Genomic DNA, 23695 nt, shown 5'->3' with positions numbered 1-23695 from the left:
CCATAAGTAGTGCTCAAGAGCTAGTAGACAGGACTGAAGCAGCAGATTCCTCTATGCAAGCAGATGTGAGATGCCTTTGCACAGAATCTGTATCAACAATGACCGACAGTTCAAAAGGCTCTATTAAAAACTAATAATAAAATCTAACTTAAATTCTTCAATTTATGCATAGAAGGTTTTAGATAAAAACCTTATTAAACATTTGAAACAAACACAACCAGGATGGAAACAGAAATGAGCTCATTTGAATCAGTAAGAGAGCTTTCTGTGTGCCTGTGGGACTGCAAGTGTGAGTGTGAGTGTACATGCGGGTACAAATGTGCGTACACATCCAGAGATCATCTCTGGATGTCATTCCTCAAAAGCTGTCTACCCTGTTTTCCTGAAATAGGTCTCTCACTAGCTCTAATACAACAGCCCAGGCTGGCTGGGAATAAACTCCCAGGGATCCACCTGTCTCTACCTTGCCAGTGCAGTGATTACAAGTATTACACTCTGCCTGCTGTTATGTGGGTGTTGGGGACCAAACTCAGGTCCTCACGCTTGCAAAGTAATCTATTTGCTAAGTTATTACACAACCCTAAGACAGCATCTAACAATGGGGTTCAACTCAATACATTCTTGATGAAAATGGCAAAAAGGAAACAAGATTGAGTTTTAGGAATTTTTCTATGTCTAGTATTAGATTCTATTTGTTTCTTTTGCACCAAATAATCATCAAACTGAATAATGAAAATGAGACAGAACTATACATAAGAAAAGAATACAGTTCTTCAAGCTGGGTGGTAATAGAGCACACCTTTAATCCCAGGACTTGGGAGAAAGTCAGGCAGATCTCTGAGAGACAGGATGATCTACAGGGCGAGTTCCAGAGCTACAAAGGGAAACCCTGTCTCAACCCCCCAAAACAAAACAAAACAAAATAAAACAACCCCCCCCAAACAACAGTTCCTCAAACAGACATCTTTGATATTTAAAGGGTCATCCTGTAGCTAAAGTTCAAATGAATCCAATTTAGCAGGCTTTGTTCCTTGCTTCTAGTATGGAAGCCATTTTGCTCTACCTTGTCCTGTAAAAGGCTTCTACTCCCATGGCAGTGAGGACCCAACAATTCCTGGCCTTGCCAAGACTTTCTATTATGCTCTCATCCCTTTAACATACAATTCTGTGAGTTTTCTGGAGAAATGTAAGATTTTCTACTCTTAATTTAAGTGGGACTGGCTTACACTCTGACACACATATTTCCGAGATCCTCCAAAGACTGAGCATGAATATGATAGACTCTTAAGGTAAAGACTGAAGTAAATTTGAAAACAAGGTAATGCCCATAGCTAAAAATCTCGGCACCAGAACTGGACTCACCTGTCTGCTGTGCAGGCTGTGGCAGTGGTTGGGTTAGATGTGAACTGTAATGGACAGAAGGGACAGGGCGGTACTGAGGTTGGCTGGAGTGATAGTGGCCTGGAGCACAGTAACAGGCTGGCATCTACAATCATAACCATTGATGACAAAAGTTAGTTTTATTTAGAAAAGTAATTTTTCCATAAGGCATATAAGAATTCAATAAGCAATAATTATATACCAACCCCTTTCAAACCAATTGAATTTTTCAATTTAAATAGGAAAATTATAAAATCCAGATATAAGGTTTTTTTTAAAAAAGATATCCTCCTCTGGGCATGGTGGCACATACCTTTAATTATAACACTTGGGAGACAGAGGCAGTGGGGATCTCTGAATTTGAGGCCAGCCTGGTCTGCATAGTGACTCCCAGCCAGCCAGGGCTACAAGGAAAGACCCTGTGTGTGTGTGGGGGACCCACCAACAACAAAAGAGTGCTCCAAACCAAACCAAACAAACAAAACACGTTCACACTGTGCACCACAATCAAATTTAGGTGTTAATTTTACTGGTATATTGGTTTCATAGTTCTCTTTTTAATAAACAAAGTTTGCTTTGCTCAAATACTACTGAACACTGCCACTGTCCTTGGCTGTCTACCAGATTTTTAAGAAGAGAGCCAACTGCTGCTGAGGACACCTTATACTTATACTTTAGACACAGAACTTTGAGGAACTGAGTTGCAGCTGACCTGGAAAAGCCTATTCCCTGAAGACTAGCTCTAACACTATCAAAAAGTGCTATGCAAGCTGCCAATGAAGAAAAGCTACCTAGCTACACCCACCTATAAACCTACAAATCACACAATGACAGCTTCAAAAGATAGCCCCAAAGTGCAATATGAGCACTTTTATGGTGGGGGCACCAACAGCTGTCTAATTAGATTTAATGCCCACTCAACAGGAGGGCATCCATTCTGTGGCTGGAGGTTACAGGCCCTAGGAGAAGAACCCATGACTACCATCTTCCCAAACCAATGTAATGTTAAACTATACTCTCTTCATCCTTATACCACAGCGAAGTGTAGCAGTCCTCATCACAAAAGCTTCTTTTTGCAACAAATGGAGACAATTACAGAAATCCATAACTGGTTAAAATGTATAAAGTGTGGTCTATGGGGTGCCCATCTCCACTTGAAACATTTTACCCTCTACACCTTAGATTTAAAGACAATCATTGAAGAGGGGGTGAGTGGAAAGACTTTAAGAACCAAAGAACCAGGACACTTCCTAGATAGTATTTTTAGATATTACTTGTTTCTTTTCTTTTTTTGAGGCAGGGTGTCACAATGTAGCCACAGTTGTTCTGGAATTCTGTACACAGATCAGGCTGGCTACAAACTCACAGAGATCCATATGCCTCTGCCTCCTGAGTGCCATAAATTTCTTTTAAATTATCCTGACCTAGTTTAGTTGCAGTGAGGTAAAATAAATAAATAAATAAATAAATAAATAAATAAATAAATAAATAAATAAATAAATAAATAAATAAATAAAAGACATCAGAAAAAAATCTTGTTTGGAGAAATGATCTGTTATATACATAATTCTAAGCAGTCTGTAAAACCAAAACCTCACTTACAAAAATGCCATTAAAAGCCTATAGGAAAGATGATATAGTTTAATATAGTAGAGTATGTCCCTACTATGTATAAAATCATTGGCTAGATAAATAATGGTTGTTAAAGGAAAGGTAAAACCAAAACAAACATTTAAAACAACACAAACAAATAAAATACTAACCCAGCAAAACAACCACAAAACCCCACAAAAAACTTATTATACTACAAAAATGAGTATTCATGAAAAGGTGTTATGTGATTTTTTTTGTGTCTCGGAGGAGACATGAGCAAATGTCTATTCACCGCAGACAGACACCCTAGAAGGCACCAACAACAGACCAAGGAAATGAGTCTACTCACATCTAGCTTAGTGAATCTAATGCGTTTACTGGCTGACTAAAAGGCAAGTATCGGCACCACTGAAAATCCCACTGCAGCACCAGTGACAACTCATGAAAACCATGGCATTGGTGCTCCCTGAACAACTACAGGCAGTTGACGTCCAGTTGGAGAGGCTCCTCTCTCAGTATGTGTTACTCTAACATTAGGAAGGCCCTTCTGAATCTTCTCATTTTTAGATGCTTCTTGCTAATTTTGTTTCCCTAATTTCCTGAGCCTAGTAAGGCTTACTTATTTCCAGAGTATTCAAACTTCCTTCCTCTGATGGGGTGGGAGTGGATTTCCCAATTCAGAGGGATTAGTTAAACAACAGGGGAGGCAGAGAATCCACAGAATTTAAGATCAGTATGCTCAAATTCCCTTTATTGTAAACACATAAAAACATGAAACATAAAAGCAACTCCTTTTATTGAAGCAACTAAAAACATTAAATGTTAAGTTTATTTAATAAAGTATCTAGCTAGTGAAAATGGCAAAACAGCTGGGCCCAGTGGTGTACACTTTTAATCCCAGCACTAGGGAGGCAGAGACAGGCAGATCTCTGAGTTCTAGAACAGCTAGCGCTATACAGAAAAACCCTGTCTTGAATACAACCCCTATCTCCCAAAACCCTGCACATGCAAAACATATTGAGAACAATTAAGATTAAAGTAAGGGAGCAGAGAGATTTGTTTCTGAACTGGAAAGTTGATACTCTGATGTTACTTCTGGCTTATTCTTCTTGAAATGCTGTCATATATATTTTCCAGTTCTTTTACATTGTGCTGGCTGGTTTTATATCAACTTGACACAGGCTGGAGTCATCTGAAAAGTCAATTGAGAAAATGCCTGTATAACATCCAACCTTAGGGCATTTTCTTAGAGTGACTGATGGGGAAGGACCAGCTCATTGTGGGTGGTGCCATTTCTGGGCAAGGAGTCCTGGGTTCTATAAGAACTCAAGCTGAGCAGGAAGTGATGAACAAGCCAGTTAACAGCATCCCTTCATGACCTCTGCATGAGCTTCTGCCTCCGGGTTCTTGTCCTGTTTTGAATTCCTTACCTGACTTCCTTCAATGACAGATTACGAACTGAAGTGTAACCAAATAAACCCTTTCCTTCCCAACTTGCTTTTGTTTCATCACAGCAATATTAACTCTAACTAACACATACATTTATTATGTGTTTGTAAGATAATTAAGCAAAAACGGAACATTTTTCTCAGAGCCAGAGTGAAAGTCTAAGGACATATAGGTTAAGCCATGTATCTGAACTGCAGCTGCCTATCATGTAGCTGCTCTCCAGGCAGCAGACAAGTCTCCAGAGGTAACTAGGAACTTTGCTTATGTCATCTCACAAATTGTTCCCAGGTCAGAGGCTCCTGTGAGAAAGAGAACATGAAAAAGCAACATACCTGTGGTGAGGGCTGAGGAAGAAACCCTTGCTGCTGAAGCACAGGCTGGCTGACAGGATGCCCAGAGGCAGAAAAACTGGCAGTGGGGACCGACTGCCCAGGTGGTAGGGAAGGAGGAGGTGGAGGTGGTGGAGGTGGCGGTGGAGGATGTGGGGGTGCTGTCGTCATGATGTAACCAGACTGTTGCGGAGACTGTAGAACAACAGTGGACTGGAACATGGTGGCGTGAGGGTCCGAACCATCAGCTGATGGCTGGCGGGCAAGACTCATGTGGCTGAACTGAGAGCCAAGGTTATCCTGTTGAAAAGAAGTTAGCCATCAGTGAGCCTTTCACTCATAGGCCAAACTTACCAATAAAAGTGCTTCATATATGTGCATATATATCTCACTTTGAGTATCTCATCTTGCTTAGACTATCCTCAGACTCATTATGTAGCTGAAAGTTACCTGCATCCTCCTGTCTCCATTTCCTGAGTGCTGGGATTACTGACATAAACCACAATGTCTGATTTATGCAAGTCTTAGAATCATACCCAAGACTGTTCATGTGAGGCAAGCACTCTATCAACTGAGCTATACTGCCCAGGTCCTACACTTTATCTATTTGTAAGCAAGCTGTAGTAGTGTATGTATGGACATCATATACATGTAAAACAGATAAGATATAAGAGACTAGATTCAAGACAATGAGAACCCCCATTGAGGAGGGAAGGTTATAACGCTACCATTACATATATTTAGAAAATATACCTAATGGAAATCATAGCATGAGGGAAAGATTAAGGTATATTTTTCTGTTTAAAAAACAAAACTACATATATTTAATGAAGTTTAAATGCTGACTTGGGTTCAGAAGTAAAACTGGACATATTTATATTACATAATCAGTATTTTCTGAAAGGGGTTACTTTAAAATAGCTCTTCTCTTCCTAGAAGACAGGGCTCAGGATCTATGCCTTTTCTGTATCTCCCTCAAAATCCAACTTTTCTTTAATATCTCAAAAAATAACTTAGCCATAACTTCTTAGTGTTTCTTAGTATGCCACTTAAGTTAAACAGTAGAATACTTTAAATCAAAGTGTCCTGTTTCTAGATCATTAGTGAGCAACTATGGCAGGGCATGTGGATATGCCATATGACATATAGTTCCTATTAGCAATTACCGGTCACTCACATGATACTTCAAGGTTAAAATTAAATGCCTGCTCTCAGGAAGCAACAGACTAATAATATATAAAAATAGTTTCTAAACATGAAAATGCCTACTAGCTCTAAATTACAAAGTAACATGGCTAAATAGTCTTACGCGAGGTAGAACATGTACACATCACTGGCAAGAATCATTCACAAAAAAGTAATGCTTCTCTTTCATCAGGCTAAAAGTTTTTTCATAAAATCATTCAGACATGAAGCTGGTAAATATGGATGCCCCAGTTCAAAAGGAAAGCATCTTCAACAGAACAAAGATTTTTTTCAAAAACCTTTCAGAATGGTTTTTCACCTACAATTTATAATCTGATTTGATGCATAGTTTCAACTGATAGTCAAATGGTTCCAACAGAGAATATCCTTAATAAAAGCAAGCAAACTGCCAGGAAGTTCTCTTTAAAGGAAGCAAAATTGTTATGCAGAAGCTATTTCATGTATGGAGCTATGCAAAAAGACACACTGTTTCAGACTCACACAACTAATTCCTTGTAGTGTGGGCCTGAGATCTTATAGACACTGACAGTTATAATTCAGGACATACTTTGGATTAAAGGCATTATTTGACAGTCAGAAATTAAGCGTCAAGTGATCCTTGATAATAACATCAGAAGTCCTCTGTAGCTATGTGCTGCAATTCATCTAAAGTAACTGCTTCTGACCTCCTGCATCTAACCATCACTGAGCAAAGAATACAAAATATGAACTCAAGAGGAAGGCTGCCTGTCCTGGCTAGAGTCATGTGGGAAGAGGGCCTCTCTAGTTAAGGCAACGCCTCAAAAAGAGTGCCCTATAGGTGCATTCTCTTAAATAGTGATTGATGTTAGAAGGCCCAGTATTGATGGGCTGGTGTTCATGGCTGAGTGAGCCACGAGTATCAAGCCAGTGAGCAGCGCCCCTCCATGGCATCCGCTTTAATCCCCGCCTACGGGTCCCTGGCTTGAGTTCCTGCCTTCAATTCTCACAGAGGTAGATTATTACCCCTGAGGGCTGTAAGATGAAATAAACCCTTTCCTATGCAAGTTGCTCTTAGTCAGGGTGTTTTAATCAGGGCAATAGATACTCTCTGACATTGCCATTACAGGATTAAATAGATTCAAAACCGACTTCAATGAGAAAAATAACTAAAATATCTGGCAATACTTAGGTCAGAACACTCATCTTGAAAATCTCCCTTTTGAAAAATCAGGAATAATATTGTCTTAAACAGTTATGAAAAGCTGATACAAGCACTGTCTTATGAAAAGGAATGCAGTATTATTAATATGGATTAGAAAACACCTCTGTTACCTATGTACCTCCCTGTAAGAAAAACTGAAGAGAGCATATCACAATGAACACAGTCTGAAGCATTCATCACGCATTGCCCATAGTAACAACGAGGTGAAAAGAGATACAGTACCACGGAGTACTGCTGGGTGGGTGAGACTGGCAGGAGCGGGGATGGGTAGGGGGCTGGAGAGCACTGAACAGGCTGAGAAGAGGACTGCAGAGGACCAACAGGCTAGGAATAACAGGTGGGCAAACAGTTAATGTCAGAAAAAAATGTTACAGGAATTGCACAGCATGGAAATTTACACTTTGGGGCAACAACTTTAACACTCACAAAGTCATTAAAAATACAAGAGAATCAATAGGAAAAACAGTATCAAATGAAGAACTCTACACAGCAAGACCTAGGCTCAAACTGATTTCATAATGAAAATGATTAACTTCTATGTCATAAATGTAACTTTGGCAGGTTAATAGTAACAGATAATTAACCATTTCAAATACAATTATCTGAGTTATATCAGTAAAAACAAAACTTCTTACTCTTATTTCCTGATTTTTATGAAGGGCCTGTCCTATGTTTATGTTGCTCTATGAATAAAAGCCTTGGGGGGCTGGAGAGATGGCTCAGAAGTTAAGAGTACTGGCTATTCTTCTGGAGGTCCTGAGTTCAATTCCCAGCAACCACATGGTGACTCATGACCATCTATAATGTTTCTGGTGTCCTCCTCTGGCTTGCAGGCACACATGCAGACAGAATACTGTATATATAATAAATAAATATTTCAAAAATAAATAAAATTTAAAAAGCCTTATGAATTTATATGGCATCAGTACCAATTCTCCTAGTTGATAAAGCATGTCGAAATTCTCAGAGATAATGTTCCTAAAACACAACTATTTTGTGAGAAAACAATTAAGAATAACCAGCTCAGGGATCAGAGGAATATTCCAGAAGTTAAGAGCACGTACTCTTGTAGAGGGCCCAGTTCAGTCCCCAGAGCCTACATATGGCTCACAACCACCTGTAACTCTAATTCTAGGGAATCTAATGCCTTCTTTTGACCTCCACAGGTGTCACACACTCACATGGCATATATACATACATTTAGGCAATTTAAATACTTATACACATAAAATGAATAAATCTTAATAACTATACCAGGACCAAAACAAATCTATACACATAAACATATGTCTTTTACTTAAGAAAAATAAAACCCTTTCCTTGTGGCTAATGCTAAATATATTTTTATTAGAAGAATTCATGGTAGAAGCTGGGAAACTAAATACTAGAAATCTGCAGCCAAACATCCTTGTGTTTCAGGGAAAATAAAATTGCTTTCCAAAGGTAATAAAAATAGGTGATCCACAGTAATCTACTTTACAGATAAAAAAGCAGACTAAGTAATTTTTACTATGCCAGGTAAGCAAGCCAATGAAGAACTCAAGTAGTTCTTATCTGACAAAACCTCATTTGTTAAAAAGTATATCACACATGAAGCCTGTTCTGGATAATGTTCCTGGAAAGAGTAATTTTAAAATGCATATGATATAGAAAGACCACACAGAAATAACAAGGAAAAATGTTTATGACAACTGAGATTTACAATGATCATTTACTCTTTTATTATAGGAAAATCAACAGAATAATATAGAAGTATAAAAGGTTTAGATATGTTTGGAGTCCAACAAAACAAGATTAAAACAAAAGCACAAGAAAAGTAAAAGCTGAATGATCCAGAGAGTTGCTAATGGTCCTGAGAAATCTCTCAGCTCCCATTCAGCTAGCTGAGGACAGCCTGAAGCATGCTAATGAGGTGCAAGTAGCTACTTGACACACTACGTCACATAAGCAATAGATATAATCTTTCTTCAGTCAATATGACCTACTCAAATGCCAGGTAAGCAAAAACTTAGATCTGCTAGGGAATGGAAGGAATACAAGATGAGCACCTACAGTATAAACAAATGCCTCCCAGAGTGCTAAACGGCAGAGAGAGCTAACTGTAAGATAGAAGAGTGGCTGATCAGAGCAAAACCCTGACACCACATTGACAAGGAAGCCTTAGCATTCTCTTTCCCAACTTGAACTGCAGCTGCAAAGCAACATCCATTTAGTGACTGGTTTTATGTTGTATACTCAAGAAACACAGCACCCTTGAAGAGGGCATGTCTGGAAGTCACAGATACACTATGTTTAGTTATGTGAAATCACACAAGTCATTGAACTCAGAATATGAAAAACAAGTAACTGGGTATCATGTAGTCAATGAGTTTTGATTCTGTGAGGAGCTAACTGCAATGTTATAAAAATGTGTTAGTTAAATCAATCGAGAATTGGATGTTTACCTCCAGACCTGAAATTCAGCTCTTAACGCTTCCGTTTCTAGACGACACTCTCTATACCTTACTCAGAGGTTTGGGAAACGACAGACATACAACTCTACAGAAAAAAGCTTTGAAGAGTGCTACAGGACCTTTACAAGTTGGCCTGAAAATAGGGATTAGACACATAAAATCAAGTTCTCTAAACAGATGACAAATGATTAGGGAACAAAAAGACAATGTAGATATGTATGTATAAACTCTAAAGGCATGGTTAAGAAACCTTTTAAAGCTAGGCATGGTGGTGCATACCTTTAGTGCCAACACTTGTAAAGCACACACGAGCAGCCTGGTCTACAGTGCAAGTTCCCAGGTCAGCTGTGATATGAGACCCAGTCTCAAAATGAAAATAAATGAATAAATAAAACAGAAGAACTCTCAGGGGCCTAAGTTCAGCAAGTGAAAATATGTGCTGACAGGCCCAACAGCCTGAGGTTTATCTCTAAGACACATAAAGTGGAAGGAAAGAATCAACTCCTGTAAATTGTTTTCTGACCAGTAAATGCACGCTGTGGTGTGCGCGCGCGCGCGCACGCACGCACACACACACACACACACACACACACACACACACACACACACACACAAATAAACAAATTTTATTAAAAATAATGAAAAACAAACTCTCAGAATCCACCCAGTTCTACCCTTGCAATAGAATAGAGTACTCTGCATGGCTTGAGTAGCACAGTGTAGTTACTTCTGTTTGATCTATTCAGTCTTAATAACTCACTTTGCTCACTAGGCCAATGAGAAATTTTTGTTTTTATTTTTCCTTGTCTACTTCTTGCTGCCCATGAGATAAAACCACTTCCCCCTTTCTAATATATCCTCAGTATTTAGTCATTTCAAGTGTATGATCTGAACATGTTTTCCTGCGACTACTGAGTGGGCCATCACTGAGAACAGAATATTAAAGCTGTAAAGATACTTACCTGTCGACCTCAGTCTTAGCCCTACATATGCAAAAGCAGCTGAGCTTAGCGTTATAGAATCATGGATTTGTGCACCTGTGAGAACATGTGACTGGCGGCTGGCTGCTGAGGTGGTAGGGGTGGCAGAGGTGGCTGTGGGGGACCAGGCACTTGGGTTCGAACTGGCTGCTGAGTCATAGGAGGATTGTACACAACTGGACTTCCATCCGGGTTTATGAAGGGCTGACCTAAAAGGTTCAAAAATGAGGAAAAAGTAAATGCACAACAGAGTTTAAAAATAAAACTGTCCCTACTGGTTTATAAAATACATTCTTACGTCAATTCCTTAACTCCTAGTTTCTTAAGACAAGTTTTTCTTAGCTTGGTAAGTACCTTGATTTGAAACGTAGTTATTAACAACTTTTACGTTTTCCATTTAGTATAAATATTTAAATGTTACTTGTTTTGGGACAGGGTGTTGTTTCAAATTCCACTGAGCTCACTAGTGATCAAAATATTTTCTGAGGGACTGGAAAGAGATGACTGAGTAGGTAGGAGCAGTGGCTGCCCTTCCTGAGGACCCAAGTTTGGATTCCATCACCCACAAGGCAACTCACAACCGCCTGTAACTCTAGTTCCAGGGGATCTGACACCTTGTGGTCCCTGTAGACACTACACTCACTGCAGTACATAGACATACATGCAATTCAAATACCCAAACATATAAAATAAAAATCAATCATTAACATTTGTTCTGAAAAGTTTTGAGTTCTTAGTCTTATTCTGGTGCAGGACTATGAACCACAGGACTGTAGTTCAGCTACTATAAACAAAGGAAAAATGGGTCAAGAGCATTCTAAAGAGCCAGCACTCCCACCTCTGTCTAGTCTCAGCATGGTCATTAGGGATGGTGAGCATTTCAATTCAAAAAGGAAATGCCTGAGACTCCAAGACATCAGGAAATCATTCACAAATTTTTAAGGAGTTGGGAAATGATCTGGGTTATAGGCTACACTGAGTATATGTCACTTTAAGAAGCACAAGGTTGAAGCTGGGCAGTTGTGGCTCATGAACTCTGGAGGCAGAGGCAAGTGCATCTCTGAATTTGAGTCTAGCTTGGTCTACTGAACGTATTCCAGGACAGCTAGGGCTACACAGAGAAACCCTGTGTTATAAAACCAACAAAACAAAACAACAAAATAAAACCAACAAAACAAAACAATCCACGATCCCCCGCAAAAGACTGATTGAAAATGTAAATATCTGACAGCTTTAAACTTGTACTTATGAAATAACTTTAATATCAACAGATTATGTGTGGTAAAATATATGACCTTGTTTATATCTACATATTTCAATTTCCCTACTGTAAATGGGGATTTCTCCTGTCTAAAAGGATCATTATAGAGGTCATAAAGGAAGAATTTAAAGTATGAGCACCCATGTGGGTGATTAGAACTAAACCTGGGTCCTCAGAAAGAGAAGCCAGAACTTTTAAATGACTGAGTCATCTCTCCAGCCTTACAGAAAATATTTTGATTATAATGAACTCAGCAGGGTCTGAAATAATACCTTATAAAACTGTATATGGTCAAAAGTAAATGTTCACTAATATTATTAGTTAATGTCAAGGACTAAGAACATGTATTCTCACATATTATCAACATTAATTTATAATAACTACCCCTCCCTTTTTAGAAGAAACAATGTCTTTCATATTTTTAAGAAGAAAGCAATTAACAAGCTGGGTGGTGGTGGCACACGCCTTTAATCCCAGTTCTGAGGACTCAGAGGCAGGTGGATCTCTGAGTTCAAGACCAACCTAGTCTACAGAAATCCAGAACAGCCAGAGGTACACACAGAAAAACCCTGTCATGAAGCAATATTTCGCTCCCCTCCAAAAAAAAAAAAAAAAAAAAAACAAACAAAAAAAAAAAACCAAAAATCCAAAAACAAAAAACAAAACAATTACCATATTCTAAAGCACATTATAGGTATTTTTACTTGGTTCTTCTTCATGTTATTTTCTACGGAATAAAAATGCTATACCACGTAAAATTCTCTCAAAGGTAGTTGACTCACTTCATTGGAATTAATTGTTTATAGTCAAGCTGTTATTTAGCCTACACATCATGGACGGCATGTGGAAAAAATTGTCTTACAATATGAACAAAACTTTTAACATTTTTCAGCTTAAACATTCCTATGAAAGTTTTCAGGACAATGGCAATTAAAAAGTTGACAACATAAACATATTTAAATAAAATATTTTTAGAAGTCCCCTAATGTTTAGATATCTTCTGCTATGTCAACTGAAATGAACTCTCTCTCTAGATACCCACCTGTCTGTGGGTTGATCAGAATGCTGCCAGGTGGTATGCCAGCGGCTTCCAAGGGAAGCAAAAGGAAGCTAGTGCTAGGAGATGCACCTTGCCCACTGAGGCCACCATCAAAGGAAAGAGAGCTGTGAGTGCTGGCTGCTGGGTAGACGACAGGTGTGCCATGAGAAGACTGGCTAAGAGCAGAGCCTGGGAGAGGCTGCTGGGTGTGAGAAAGAGAGCCTGTGGAGGACCCTACGCTACCTGAAGACTCAGATCCTAGGGGAAGAGCAATGGAAAACATGACATTAAAAAAAACTTCATATAAAAATACAGGTTTAAAAAACCTATCAGTACAGTTTACATTATACAACATGCAGTCATAACATAATAGCAATGGCTACTATAATTTACTGCCCAGTGGTTCTTTTTTTTGCTTACCCTCTTAAATATAATTTTAATATAGCAAATAGCAGCAAAGAAACTGTCAGAAAAGCCAGAGCCAAAGCATGCAATTTGCCAAGTTTACAGTAACACAAGCCACAGACAGCCGAAGAAGCATACTACCGACACTTTCAAAAGGACACGTTATATACATTTTACCTTTCAGATTAACACTTAGAAATATAAGATTACAATTTCCCCAGGAAAAAGAACTTAGCACAGCCAAATGCCCAAAATCTCATGTATCAGAAACCCTGATCTACAAGAACACAAAAAGATTAAGCATGGTGTGGGAAACAACAGAAATGATAAATTATCTATTAAAAGAAGCAACTGCCAAGTTTCACTACATAGCTTCATCTGCATTTGTAGCCAGCATCTTCCTATACCTATATTGTGAACTGAGAAAATATTTTTTTTTAATCTAGCAACAGGAATAGTATGAAAAATATTTCAAGTATTTATATTAACAAGCTAGTTTAAAATTTATTTCTTACCATACTTAACCTAATTTTATGACTGAATTTTGATTACTCTCAAGCCTACAGTCTGTTTCACAGGAATTAAAGCTGTCACTGACTTTTAATACATAATGACTAATGATGGACAATGAGACAATGAAAGATACAAACATATTCAGGTAGTACTTGTAGTTAGTTAGGTTGTAATTAAGGGAGCTGACTCTGGAATAAAGGTTTTAATGAATGTAATAATTATGATACACTATACAGACTGTCTTCTGAGGAAAGCTTTTACTCTAAGTCATATCAAAATGATACTTCAACTGTTATCATTCTTCCTTTATCTTTTTTGAGACAGGGTTTATACATGTAGCCCTGGTTGTCTTAGAACTCAGAGATATACCTGTCTCTTCTTCCCGAGTGATGGGAATAAGGTTGTGAACCACCACGAGAACTCTGTCACATTTACAGACTAAAAGATTAAAACATCCCATTATCTCTTAAGATAAAACAGCAGAAGTTATTTTTTATTTTATTATTATTTGTGTGTATGTGCATGTGTGTATGTGCGTGAACAGAGACTGTACTGACTGGCTGAGCAAGTTGAGTGCCCGTGGGTTATTACAATGTTTTAAGGTAGGCCAGGCATGCTGGTGTGCACATCTTTGCTCTCACCACCTGGGAGGCAAAGGCCGGTGAATCTTGCACTCTCTAAAACACTTCCTCAAAAACATTTGTTTTCTTTTGGTTACGACCAAATTGCAGAACACATAGATAAGTGCACAAAATTATAAACATTCATAAGACTTACTACCATGTTTAGCAATGTTACCATATCTACGAAGACTTTTTCATAGATTTGTATTTTGAGGTAGAAATGCAATTCAAACATAAGCAATTTAAAGCACATACTATATTAAAAAAATACTGCTGCCTCAATATATCTTCAAAATGTAGTTGCTCAACACTCATTTTATATTTAACCTAATCCAAATAGAATAGGGAGAAATAGCCATTTCTGACTTCTATGTTTATTTTAAGATTAAAAATATAAAAATGTATGAAAGTCCTAAGAGACACATGGAATTCTGTACTGCTCTATTCTTTTGAGAAAATGCTATGACCAATTATCTGAAGTACAAAGCAGCCAAGAGCACCAGCAGATTATTTAAATTTCTGTTTATAATAATTGTAGATACATTATTTTTCTTTGGCTTTTAAGTTCCTCAAAAAGTTCTCAAAATTTTTATTCATTTCTTATAGGATAAGTCAAGAAAAAATGCAATCAAAATCTGATAGTATGAAATCTGCCTAATGTTAAAACAATCCTAGGTGACAAGTCATGCTTTCCAATCATAAACAAGCAAAGAGGAATTTCCAGTCGTGTCCGCTGTACACGAAACGAGTCACCGAGCTACCAGGGTACGTTTATACAGTCAGTAATAGACAAGGAGTTTCACTTCAGTTTGCAATTCTATCTCCAGGTCAAAATGATTCCTAATGTCAGTATAGCCATCACTCTTATGCTTTGTAGGTGTCTACTGAGGCAAAGATAACTTTACATTGTGGTATAATGAGAATCATGTAATTAGGAGCTAAGACTTCAGGCAAAAAAACATTCTGACTGCACAATTGTAGGTAGATACTTATACCTGTTTTTGAAAGCCTGCCTATGCTTTTGCTGCTTCCAGAACTATCACCTCTTGTCAGGACCGAGATTCCGCTGAAGCTGCTGGCTTTGGTTACTGCCGGTTTCAGGTTCCGGAGGGAGCTGTCTGAATCTGTGCTGCTCCAGGGTCGTGGCTCTGTGTATTTCAATTCGTTTTCAGTGCTGCTCTGATGGCTGTTTGTTGATCTCCCTGAAGCATCTTTATTAACTCTGTAATTTAGAAATAAAACATTGAAAAGCTAATGGGGGATAAGGGAGAAAAAATACTTTAAATTTTTTAACAGTGTCTGGAAAACATGCTTCTAATACCTAAATATCTGGCGCCTCTGCTGGGTACCACTAGTGTCCTCATCTTGGATTCTGTTGGCATTTTAATAAGACATTTAAACTGTTAGCATCAACTAGTTACTACCCAGGATAGATATTAAAGATTTCCTTACCTTTTGTCAATAATATAGTTCTCTTGGGAACACAGAGACTAGAAAGAAAAAGGTAAAAAGTTTGTCAAACACAAGATGTCATCTGTACAGCAACGGTAACAACAACAACAACAAATCACATATAGTAACTTTAAGATTATACCCCCTACAGGCTAGAGAGATGGCTTAAGGCTAGGCTCACAGATAAATATATACACGCACAACCACCCAAAAGTCAATGAATGGTAATGGAATTTTCATGGGTTGGAGACTCTATTATTATTTTTAATAAATGTAACTTAGAAGTCATTCATTGTCAAAATGAATTTGAAATTCAAATAGTCTCCCTAAAATGAAAGAACTCAGTTATATTGAACATATATTCAGGGTTGACAGAGTCTATCTTATTCATGAATATTTGATTAGTGGTGACCAAAAACTGATGAAGGGACTGGCAAGAAGGCTCATAAGGTAAGAGCTCCTGACACCAAGCCCTATGACCTTCATGCAAAAGTTAGTGACCAACTCCTCAAAGTTGTCTTCTAACCTCTCACGCACATGCACATACACACATAATACATGTGAGCACAAAACACCAAAGGCTGATCAATTCACTACAACACAGTCCCTATTTCTAGTCATGGCAGTGGTAACACACAGAACAAATGGATAAAACTGGGAATAAGCAGCTAGAGCTTAAGGACTTCTAGTCAAATTCCTCCAGGGTTGTCAATCCACGTCAGGAAAGGATCACTTTTTCTTTTTGTTTTTTCAGGACAGGGTTACTCTGTGCAGCCCTGGCTGTCCTGGACTCCCTCTGTAGACCAGGCTGGCCTTGAACTCAGAGGGATCTGCTGGCCTCCACCCCCTGAGTGCTGGGACTACAGGCGTGCACCAGCACACCCAGCCAGTCACTTCTGCCTGTACTACTGCAACAGTCTCTAAACACTTTATAGTTATAAAATTGTGCTCTACTCATTCACTTTGTGGAGCAGAAGCCAGAACAAGCTCTCTAAGAGGTAATTCTTCCATCTCTGACGACGCCTTTGGCACAGGGGTCAGAATCATACAGCCAACCCATGTTTTTACAAATAAAGATTTACTGGAAGACAACCATGACTATGTACTATGGGTGCTGTCATACCAGAGTCAGTTTTGAGCAGATACAAATAATGTGGCTCAAGATGCATAAAATATCGATTACTTGACTGTGTATACAAAGAAAACAATACACACCAAAAGTTCAGCTACCTTACCAAAGGTTTAGGGTCAAAGCATCAAGTTCCTGAATGTCTAAGGCTTCCTTACTTATGGCATCTACAGGTTATGTTCTTGCTACTTTAAATCATTCAGTTCTTTGTATTCCAAGTTTTCCCTTCCCTGTGAGCCTCTACAAAATACCGATTTTTCTACTTGAACTTAAGAGCTCTACCATCCCATCTCCAGTTTGACTTTGCAGTGCTTCTTTATCTACTGTGACTTCATGTGTCTCTGTGATTCACACACCATATTGTTATAATCTGACAACTTGTCAATGGCAGTATGCCACCTAGCTTATGAAATAAAAATACCAAAGGAAACATTTATCTAATAGAGATGTTGAGTTCATCAGACTTGGATTAAAATTCCAAATGAGCCATTTTCTACGTGTTATTTACTCTAGCTACTTTGCATAGCTTTCTATTGTATCAGTTTCCTTATCCATAAAATACGAGTATGATAATACTGACCACAAAGAGGTGTTCTGTGGATAAATTATGACTGTCCATGTATATGGTCTTTAGTATCCAGCATAGCACTTATAATAAACACTCAACATTATTTATTACATGTTATAAATTCATAACTGATGGTCTAAATTTTAATGTTATTTACTGTTTTGCTTTGCTTTCAACAATGATAACATTTCCTTCTGTGGCAGAGGAATCATACATTACAATTGTTCATATATCCCTTAAAAGTACTAAGTACTGCAAAAAAACAGGTGTATAACCAATGTCAGTATTCATTTTTCACAAATATGCATAAAATAATGAGTCATGCAGATGTCTCTGATACTTATGAAGTAGATAATGACTATTAATCTAAAAGATCAACTAACTTTATCTTACAAGTTATTTATTAAGGTTAAGTTCATTATAAACAAAGTAAGATTTAGCTACCAATGTTATAAAAATCTCATTTGTCACAAGGTTAAAAAAGTTATTACAAACAGTAATTTATTCTTATGCTCTGTTGTTTGCTGTGGTCTACCCGTGTTCCATTTTGGTAAAACTTTACGCTATTTTTCTAATGTACTGTTAAGTTAAGATGAACAAGATACCTACTTAAAAAACATGACCTGGTGTGTATGCAACCAATATAGTTAAAAATCAATAATCAATAGCTGAAGGGGAGACTAGAATAGTAAAGCATAAAGTCCTAAGGGTAAATTGGACGTACATCTTGGGAAAATATTCGGTCTCTAGCTCTCTGGTATTCTTCTTCTCTTTCTTCTATTGATTTGCTTCTTCTGTCATCTTTTAAACGTATTCGCATCTAAAGAGGGGGAAACAATTATTAGCAAAATGAACTATTGGGATAGTTAAAGCTTGCACTTAAAATAATGGTGCATTTTTCTCAAGATTACCTGGCTATCATCTTTGTCAAAGCTAGAGTTATCTCTTTTAAGGATGTATCGTTTCTGAAAGTCTTCGCCTCTATCATCCTTAATATGTTCATTAAATTTCTGATCAGGTCTGAAAAAAAGAAATAAGAAAAAGGAATAAAAAACTAAATGTATAGTACTTACAAAGAGGCGAAACAATATTATATGCAAGGTAATAAAGACTACCGTGCTACTTCTCAGTGCTGTTCCATTTCACCTTATCGTAACGAGATACACATGCGGAAACACTATTCTACAGGATGGTACAGAGGTCTTATTACAACAGCATGGGCTCTGAGTCACACTGCGTTCAAGTCTAGCTTTTTAACACAGTACAGGTTTTAAGATATGCATAAGTATTTATTTGAAGATTAATTTATTTTATGTGTATGAGTGCTCTATTTGTATGTACACCTGTGTGCCAGAAGAGGGCATTAGACCCTATTACAGTTGGTTGTGAACCACCATGCAGTTGTTGGGAATTGAACTTGGGACCTATGGAAGAGCTGATAGTGCTCTTAATACTTATGCAGTCCCACGATATGCATAAGTATTTCATCTTTTTCTTCCCATTTTCTCATGTGTGGATGTGAATTTTATTTTATCTGGCAAACAGGGTTGTTCTAAAGATGAAATGAATTAGCAAAAAAATAGAATGCAGCAGCACCCTGTTATAACACCCCTGAGGACACTGAGCTTTAAACAGCCGAAGCGCCTATGACAAGCCAACAGGTATGCAGACAGCTCAGCCACAGCTGGAGCCCAGGGCTGTCAGACCTCAAGGCTAACATCCTGTCCGTGTCACAGTGACCAAGAAACAGACACGAACTGTGTCACATGCATTACACCCCTATGTTCTTCATGGTAGAAAATGAAAGCAATCAAGTGTTTCGTACTGAATTAACTAAAATTTTAAGAGACTACTTGAAAATGTATTCAATTTCCAAAAAAGTCTTAATTACATCGGGTGTAGTTTTGTTTTGCACTAACTTAAATAGTGGTAACTTAAAAATGATAAGCTCTTATGTAGATTTTAACACTGGAAAATGACTGTGAAGTTTAATATATATTCTGCAGCATATTGTTTTTTTTTTCAGATTAGAAATGCTCAAGTTTCACTAAGACCTAAAAGACAGATAAATGATTAAGGGCCCTAGACATTAAACTTATGTTAAAATTGACCTCTGCCAATTAAACCACCAACCAAAGAGCTTGCAAGGCTGGACTTAGGCTTCCTACACATATGTAGCAGATGTACAGCTTGGTCATCATGTGGGTCCCCTAACGCTTGGAGTAGAAGCTGTCTCTGGCTCTGTTGCCTGTCTCTAAGTCCCTTTCCCCTAGCTGGGCTGCCTTGTCTGGCCTCAGAGGGAGGGGATGGACCCAGTCCTGCTGTGGCTTGAGGTACCAAGTTGGGATGGTACCCCTTGGGGGCCTCCCGTTTTCTGAGAAGAAGCGGAGCAGGGTGTGTGTGTATGTGTGTGGGTTGAACTGGGAGAAAAGGGAGGGGGTTGGGATCAGGCTTTAAAGTGATTAACTAAAGAAAGAAAAATAAATTAACCCCTACCAATATATTCTCAGCTCCATAAGTTAGTCAATCAATATTCTGAGATTTATTACCATTTTACATTGGGATTATTTTTAAAACATACAATATATATACATTTAATACGTCTAAAGAAAATCTAATAAATTTCCTATAGTTTCCTCTGTGTATAGTTCAAATACATATTTATATGCATAAATATAAGCAATATGAGAATACCATGAATAAAATTTCATTTCTTTGAGACAGTGTCTCACTGTGTAGCTCTGGCTAGCCCAGAACTTGCTCTGTAGACCATACTGGCTTTTAACTCAGAGTCTGCCTGCCTCTGCTTCCTAAGTGCTGGGATTAAAGATGTGTTGATCACCATGCCTGGCAATCAACAAATTTTAATCATAAACCTGAGCAATGACATTTCGGCAAACTAAGACCAAACATTTCACTATAAATAGAATCCAAACAACATGGATAAATACTTGTTTCAATCTAGCAAGTAATTTTTTCTTTTTTGCAATAGGGTTTCACTGTGAAATATTGGCTGGTCTGAAACTTGCTATGTAGACCAGGCTGGCTTCAAACAGAGATTCCCCCTGCTTCCACCCAGTAAATCCTAGGATTAAAAAGGCATGTGCCACCACAGTCATCTCAATCCACCAAATTTTTAATAAATAATTGTAGCTGACTTCTGTAAATTATATAAAAGGAGATTTAGAAATGAGAATTATCTAAGCAAGAGGAAGAAATCTGTACTGTAAAATGATGAAACATAGCAGATACTGAAAAAAAAAAAAGAAAGAAAGAAAGAAAGAAAGAAAGAAAGAAAGAAAGAAAGAAAGAAAGAAAAAAGATCCATATCAAAGTAAGAAGGTAACAGCACAACAGCTCATGACCAAATGATGAGAAGTCTGCTTTCTTTGTGAGTTTGAAAGGTCATATATTTAGTACTGATAATACCCACTTGTCACAGGATTGTTTCATTTACTTTTATTACCTATAACTGTAGCTGTGCAATGTCACATTTTCTTATTTGAGGCATCTTTATTTGAGTGAGACATTCTTATACTGAAGTGAACTTCTATGGTTTAACCAAGGCCCTGGCAACTTTTCTAAGAACAGCTGGATTCCCACACAAATAATATTGGCAGGCATTTCAGCTAACCTTAAGACTGTCTTACCTCTTTCTTTTAAAGATGCCTGAATTTACTGCCCTGCAATCGGCAACTTCCCGCTCCATTGAGACACCCCAGTGGACACGCGGTTGTTGACATCCACAACACCACTGGTTCAAGGCTGGAGCGGGTAATCTCCCTATGAGGAAAAGGTAAGTTTGTTTTTATTCATGTGGAGCAGATCTCTAAGGTTTTCTGATTTACAGCCTTCTTCATATCCCAGAAGATATAAAGTAAGAATACAGTGTAACTTCAATGATCTGAAACAATTAATTATAATTACATTAACCCATAATTTGTAAATATCTTTGCTTAACTAAATTTTGATTACCTTTACAAACAACCCTAAAGCTTTTCTGACATCATAAAATTCAAATAACTGAGGTTACACTGTATTGAAAACCTTAGAGAGTTGTCAGTCAAAATGTTAGTCAAAATGCCTGCTAATGTTCATGTGTTCGGGCATCCAGCAGCTCTGAGTTTGTTGAAAGGTACTGGTTAAAGAGTATACAGTTCTAGCCACTTTAGGTTTCATCTATATCCTACTGGATACTATCCTACTTTAGTCACTATAGAATCAACTGGGAAAGGATTAATAGCTAAAAGATGTTTATATAATACTAATGAATAGACATGATGAAATTAAATCAGATTTACATTTTCTAATAAGTCCCAGAAATTTATGAGGATTTTCTGTTCAAGACAATTATGTCTAAGAATTTTAGTTGCAGGTATAGCCATTAAAATAAAAAACACACCTATTTAGTTGCCAAAGACTGTCTAAAATGGGGGAGCCCCACTTTTGCTTCAGCAAGCAATAGGGCAGCTATACAGTCAAAGGCCATGGTAAGTGAAGGGACTAGACAAATTAAATTTAACCATGTAAAATGAATGAGTCATAGACAAGACTCTGGGAAATATCTGACCTGAGGAAAGGGAGATAAGCAATGAAGTGAAGAACATTATTTGTGGCACCTGAGATTGATGGGTACTTACTATCTTAGGCTTCTTTCTACTCTAAACAAAAAAGATACAGAGAATACTTTTGCACATGTGTGGTGGCACAGGTCTAGAATCCCAGTGCTCCAGAGAACATGAGGCTAGCGGACTTTTTTAGAATTCAAGGTCCTTGAGCATTGCTAGGCAAGTGTTGTACCACAGTTTTTAAAGGCAATTACTTTAAGACAAAGGGCTCCTTCTAACCGTTAAAATGTTTTTCCTCAATAAATCAGATATGACTCAAGAAAGGAACACAGAAGTTTGGAAGACACTACACTATCTAGGAGTTACAGTTTCTTCAGATTTGAGGTAGAAAACGAAAAAGAAAAAGGAAAAGAAAAAACAAAACAAAACAAAGCCAACAAAACAAAACAGGACTTTGGAAATGATAATAAAATGGTGGACTAAATGTGAGGGTGTCAAACCTGCTCAATATTTTGTTTCTTTAAATTATTTAAACAAATTGCCTGAAGGTGGCCGATACCTAAAAATAAAATTTAAAAAAAAAAATCATTTAGGGAGTAGTTGTCAAACATGGCTGACAGCATGCCCTGAAAGGCTGTTACTGCTGTTCCTCAGCAAGTTTACCTCATCTGAATCCAGGTGTGCACTTTGCTCCTAGTGAGACAAATGTACTCTTTGGCTCTATCACATGAAGTTATCAGGAAATTTACTGCAGATAGAAGGTGCTGTAGGAAGGCAAGTATTAGTCGATAGATGATGTAAAGCTGTATACTTACATTCTTGTGTTGCTAGTTTTGTTCACTATGACAGACTTCCCACTCTGATCAACATTGTGGTCTAGTCCAAAGTAGGCAGCCACTCTGTGTAACAGCATCCTGTGGTAAGATGTCATTGGGGGAAACTTCTTACGTGGGGACCTGAAAGGAAAAGAACAGCCAATTTAGTGAGGAAAGGACAATTAAAACGACAGTTTCTTTTCTTGTTAAATGTCAGAACTTACTCATTATTACCAATGAAATCTAAAATTTCTTGTTCCAATTTCAGCAGCATCATTCTGTCCCTGAAAGAAAGTATGAAGACTCTTACATGTAAAACTTAGCACTGAAGTATAATCATAAATGTCAGTAGATTATGAATTTACATAGCTAATCTCCCCACAACACATTCAGAGATATCACAAGCTTGATGCTAGAGTATTTATAAGCTCCATAAAACAAGAAACGTTGTAAGAGAATGGAAGAGGATTTTTTCCAGTGTAACTTTTTATAGTAGAGTTGTCCATATACACTAATGTGGACAGGCCACTGTACACCCTAAAAGCCCAATTGTGTTACCTTGAACTCCACAGAAACAGTGCTCTGAAGAACACGAGATGCTGTTAATAGCAACAGCGAATACTGCTATGGGAACCCAATGTGCTTACTCCTTGTTTTGTAAGTTGCTACTATGTACTTTTAAGATTTTGAGAAAATTTCTCATAAAATCAAAATGAAGCAAAGATATTTACTATCAAAAATGAATCAGT

General features: G+C 37.7%; 1 protein-coding gene across 9 annotated transcripts in view; it reads right to left on the bottom strand.

The window, feature by feature from the left end:
* R3hdm1 (R3H domain containing 1) overlaps nt 1-23695 on the bottom strand; it is a 135362-nt gene that overhangs the window by 39579 nt on the left and 72088 nt on the right. For 4 of the 9 annotated variants that reach the window (XM_055602170.1, XM_055602167.1, XM_055602179.1 and 1 more), the window contains 12 exons: nt 23171-23230; nt 22947-23087; nt 18475-18583; nt 18288-18383; nt 15867-15904; nt 15736-15786; nt 15410-15636; nt 12877-13131; nt 10631-10782; nt 7363-7464; nt 4755-5051; nt 1363-1486 (listed from right to left, as the gene is read on the bottom strand). In XM_055602170.1, the coding sequence (XP_055458145.1) occupies nt 1363-1486; nt 4755-5051; nt 7363-7464; nt 10631-10782; nt 12877-13131; nt 15410-15636; nt 15736-15786; nt 15867-15904; nt 18288-18383; nt 18475-18583; nt 22947-23087; nt 23171-23230 (1652 nt within the window). Of the gene's footprint in view, nt 1-1362; nt 1487-4754; nt 5052-7362; nt 7465-10630; nt 10783-12876; nt 13132-15409; nt 15637-15735; nt 15787-15866; nt 15905-18287; nt 18384-18474; nt 18584-21213; nt 21341-22946; nt 23088-23170; nt 23231-23695 lie in introns of those variants that run through there. The other 5 variants (XM_055602173.1, XM_055602184.1, XM_055602171.1 and 2 more) reach the window with 5 other exon arrangements.

This window comes from Psammomys obesus, unplaced genomic scaffold, assembly GCF_907164565.1.
Source record: "Psammomys obesus unplaced genomic scaffold, mPsaObe1.curated_primary_1811, whole genome shotgun sequence".
Classification (NCBI taxonomy): domain Eukaryota; kingdom Metazoa; phylum Chordata; class Mammalia; order Rodentia; family Muridae; genus Psammomys; species Psammomys obesus.
Note: the sequence above shows the minus strand (reverse complement) of the source record. Positions and strands in the feature narration are given on the sequence as shown.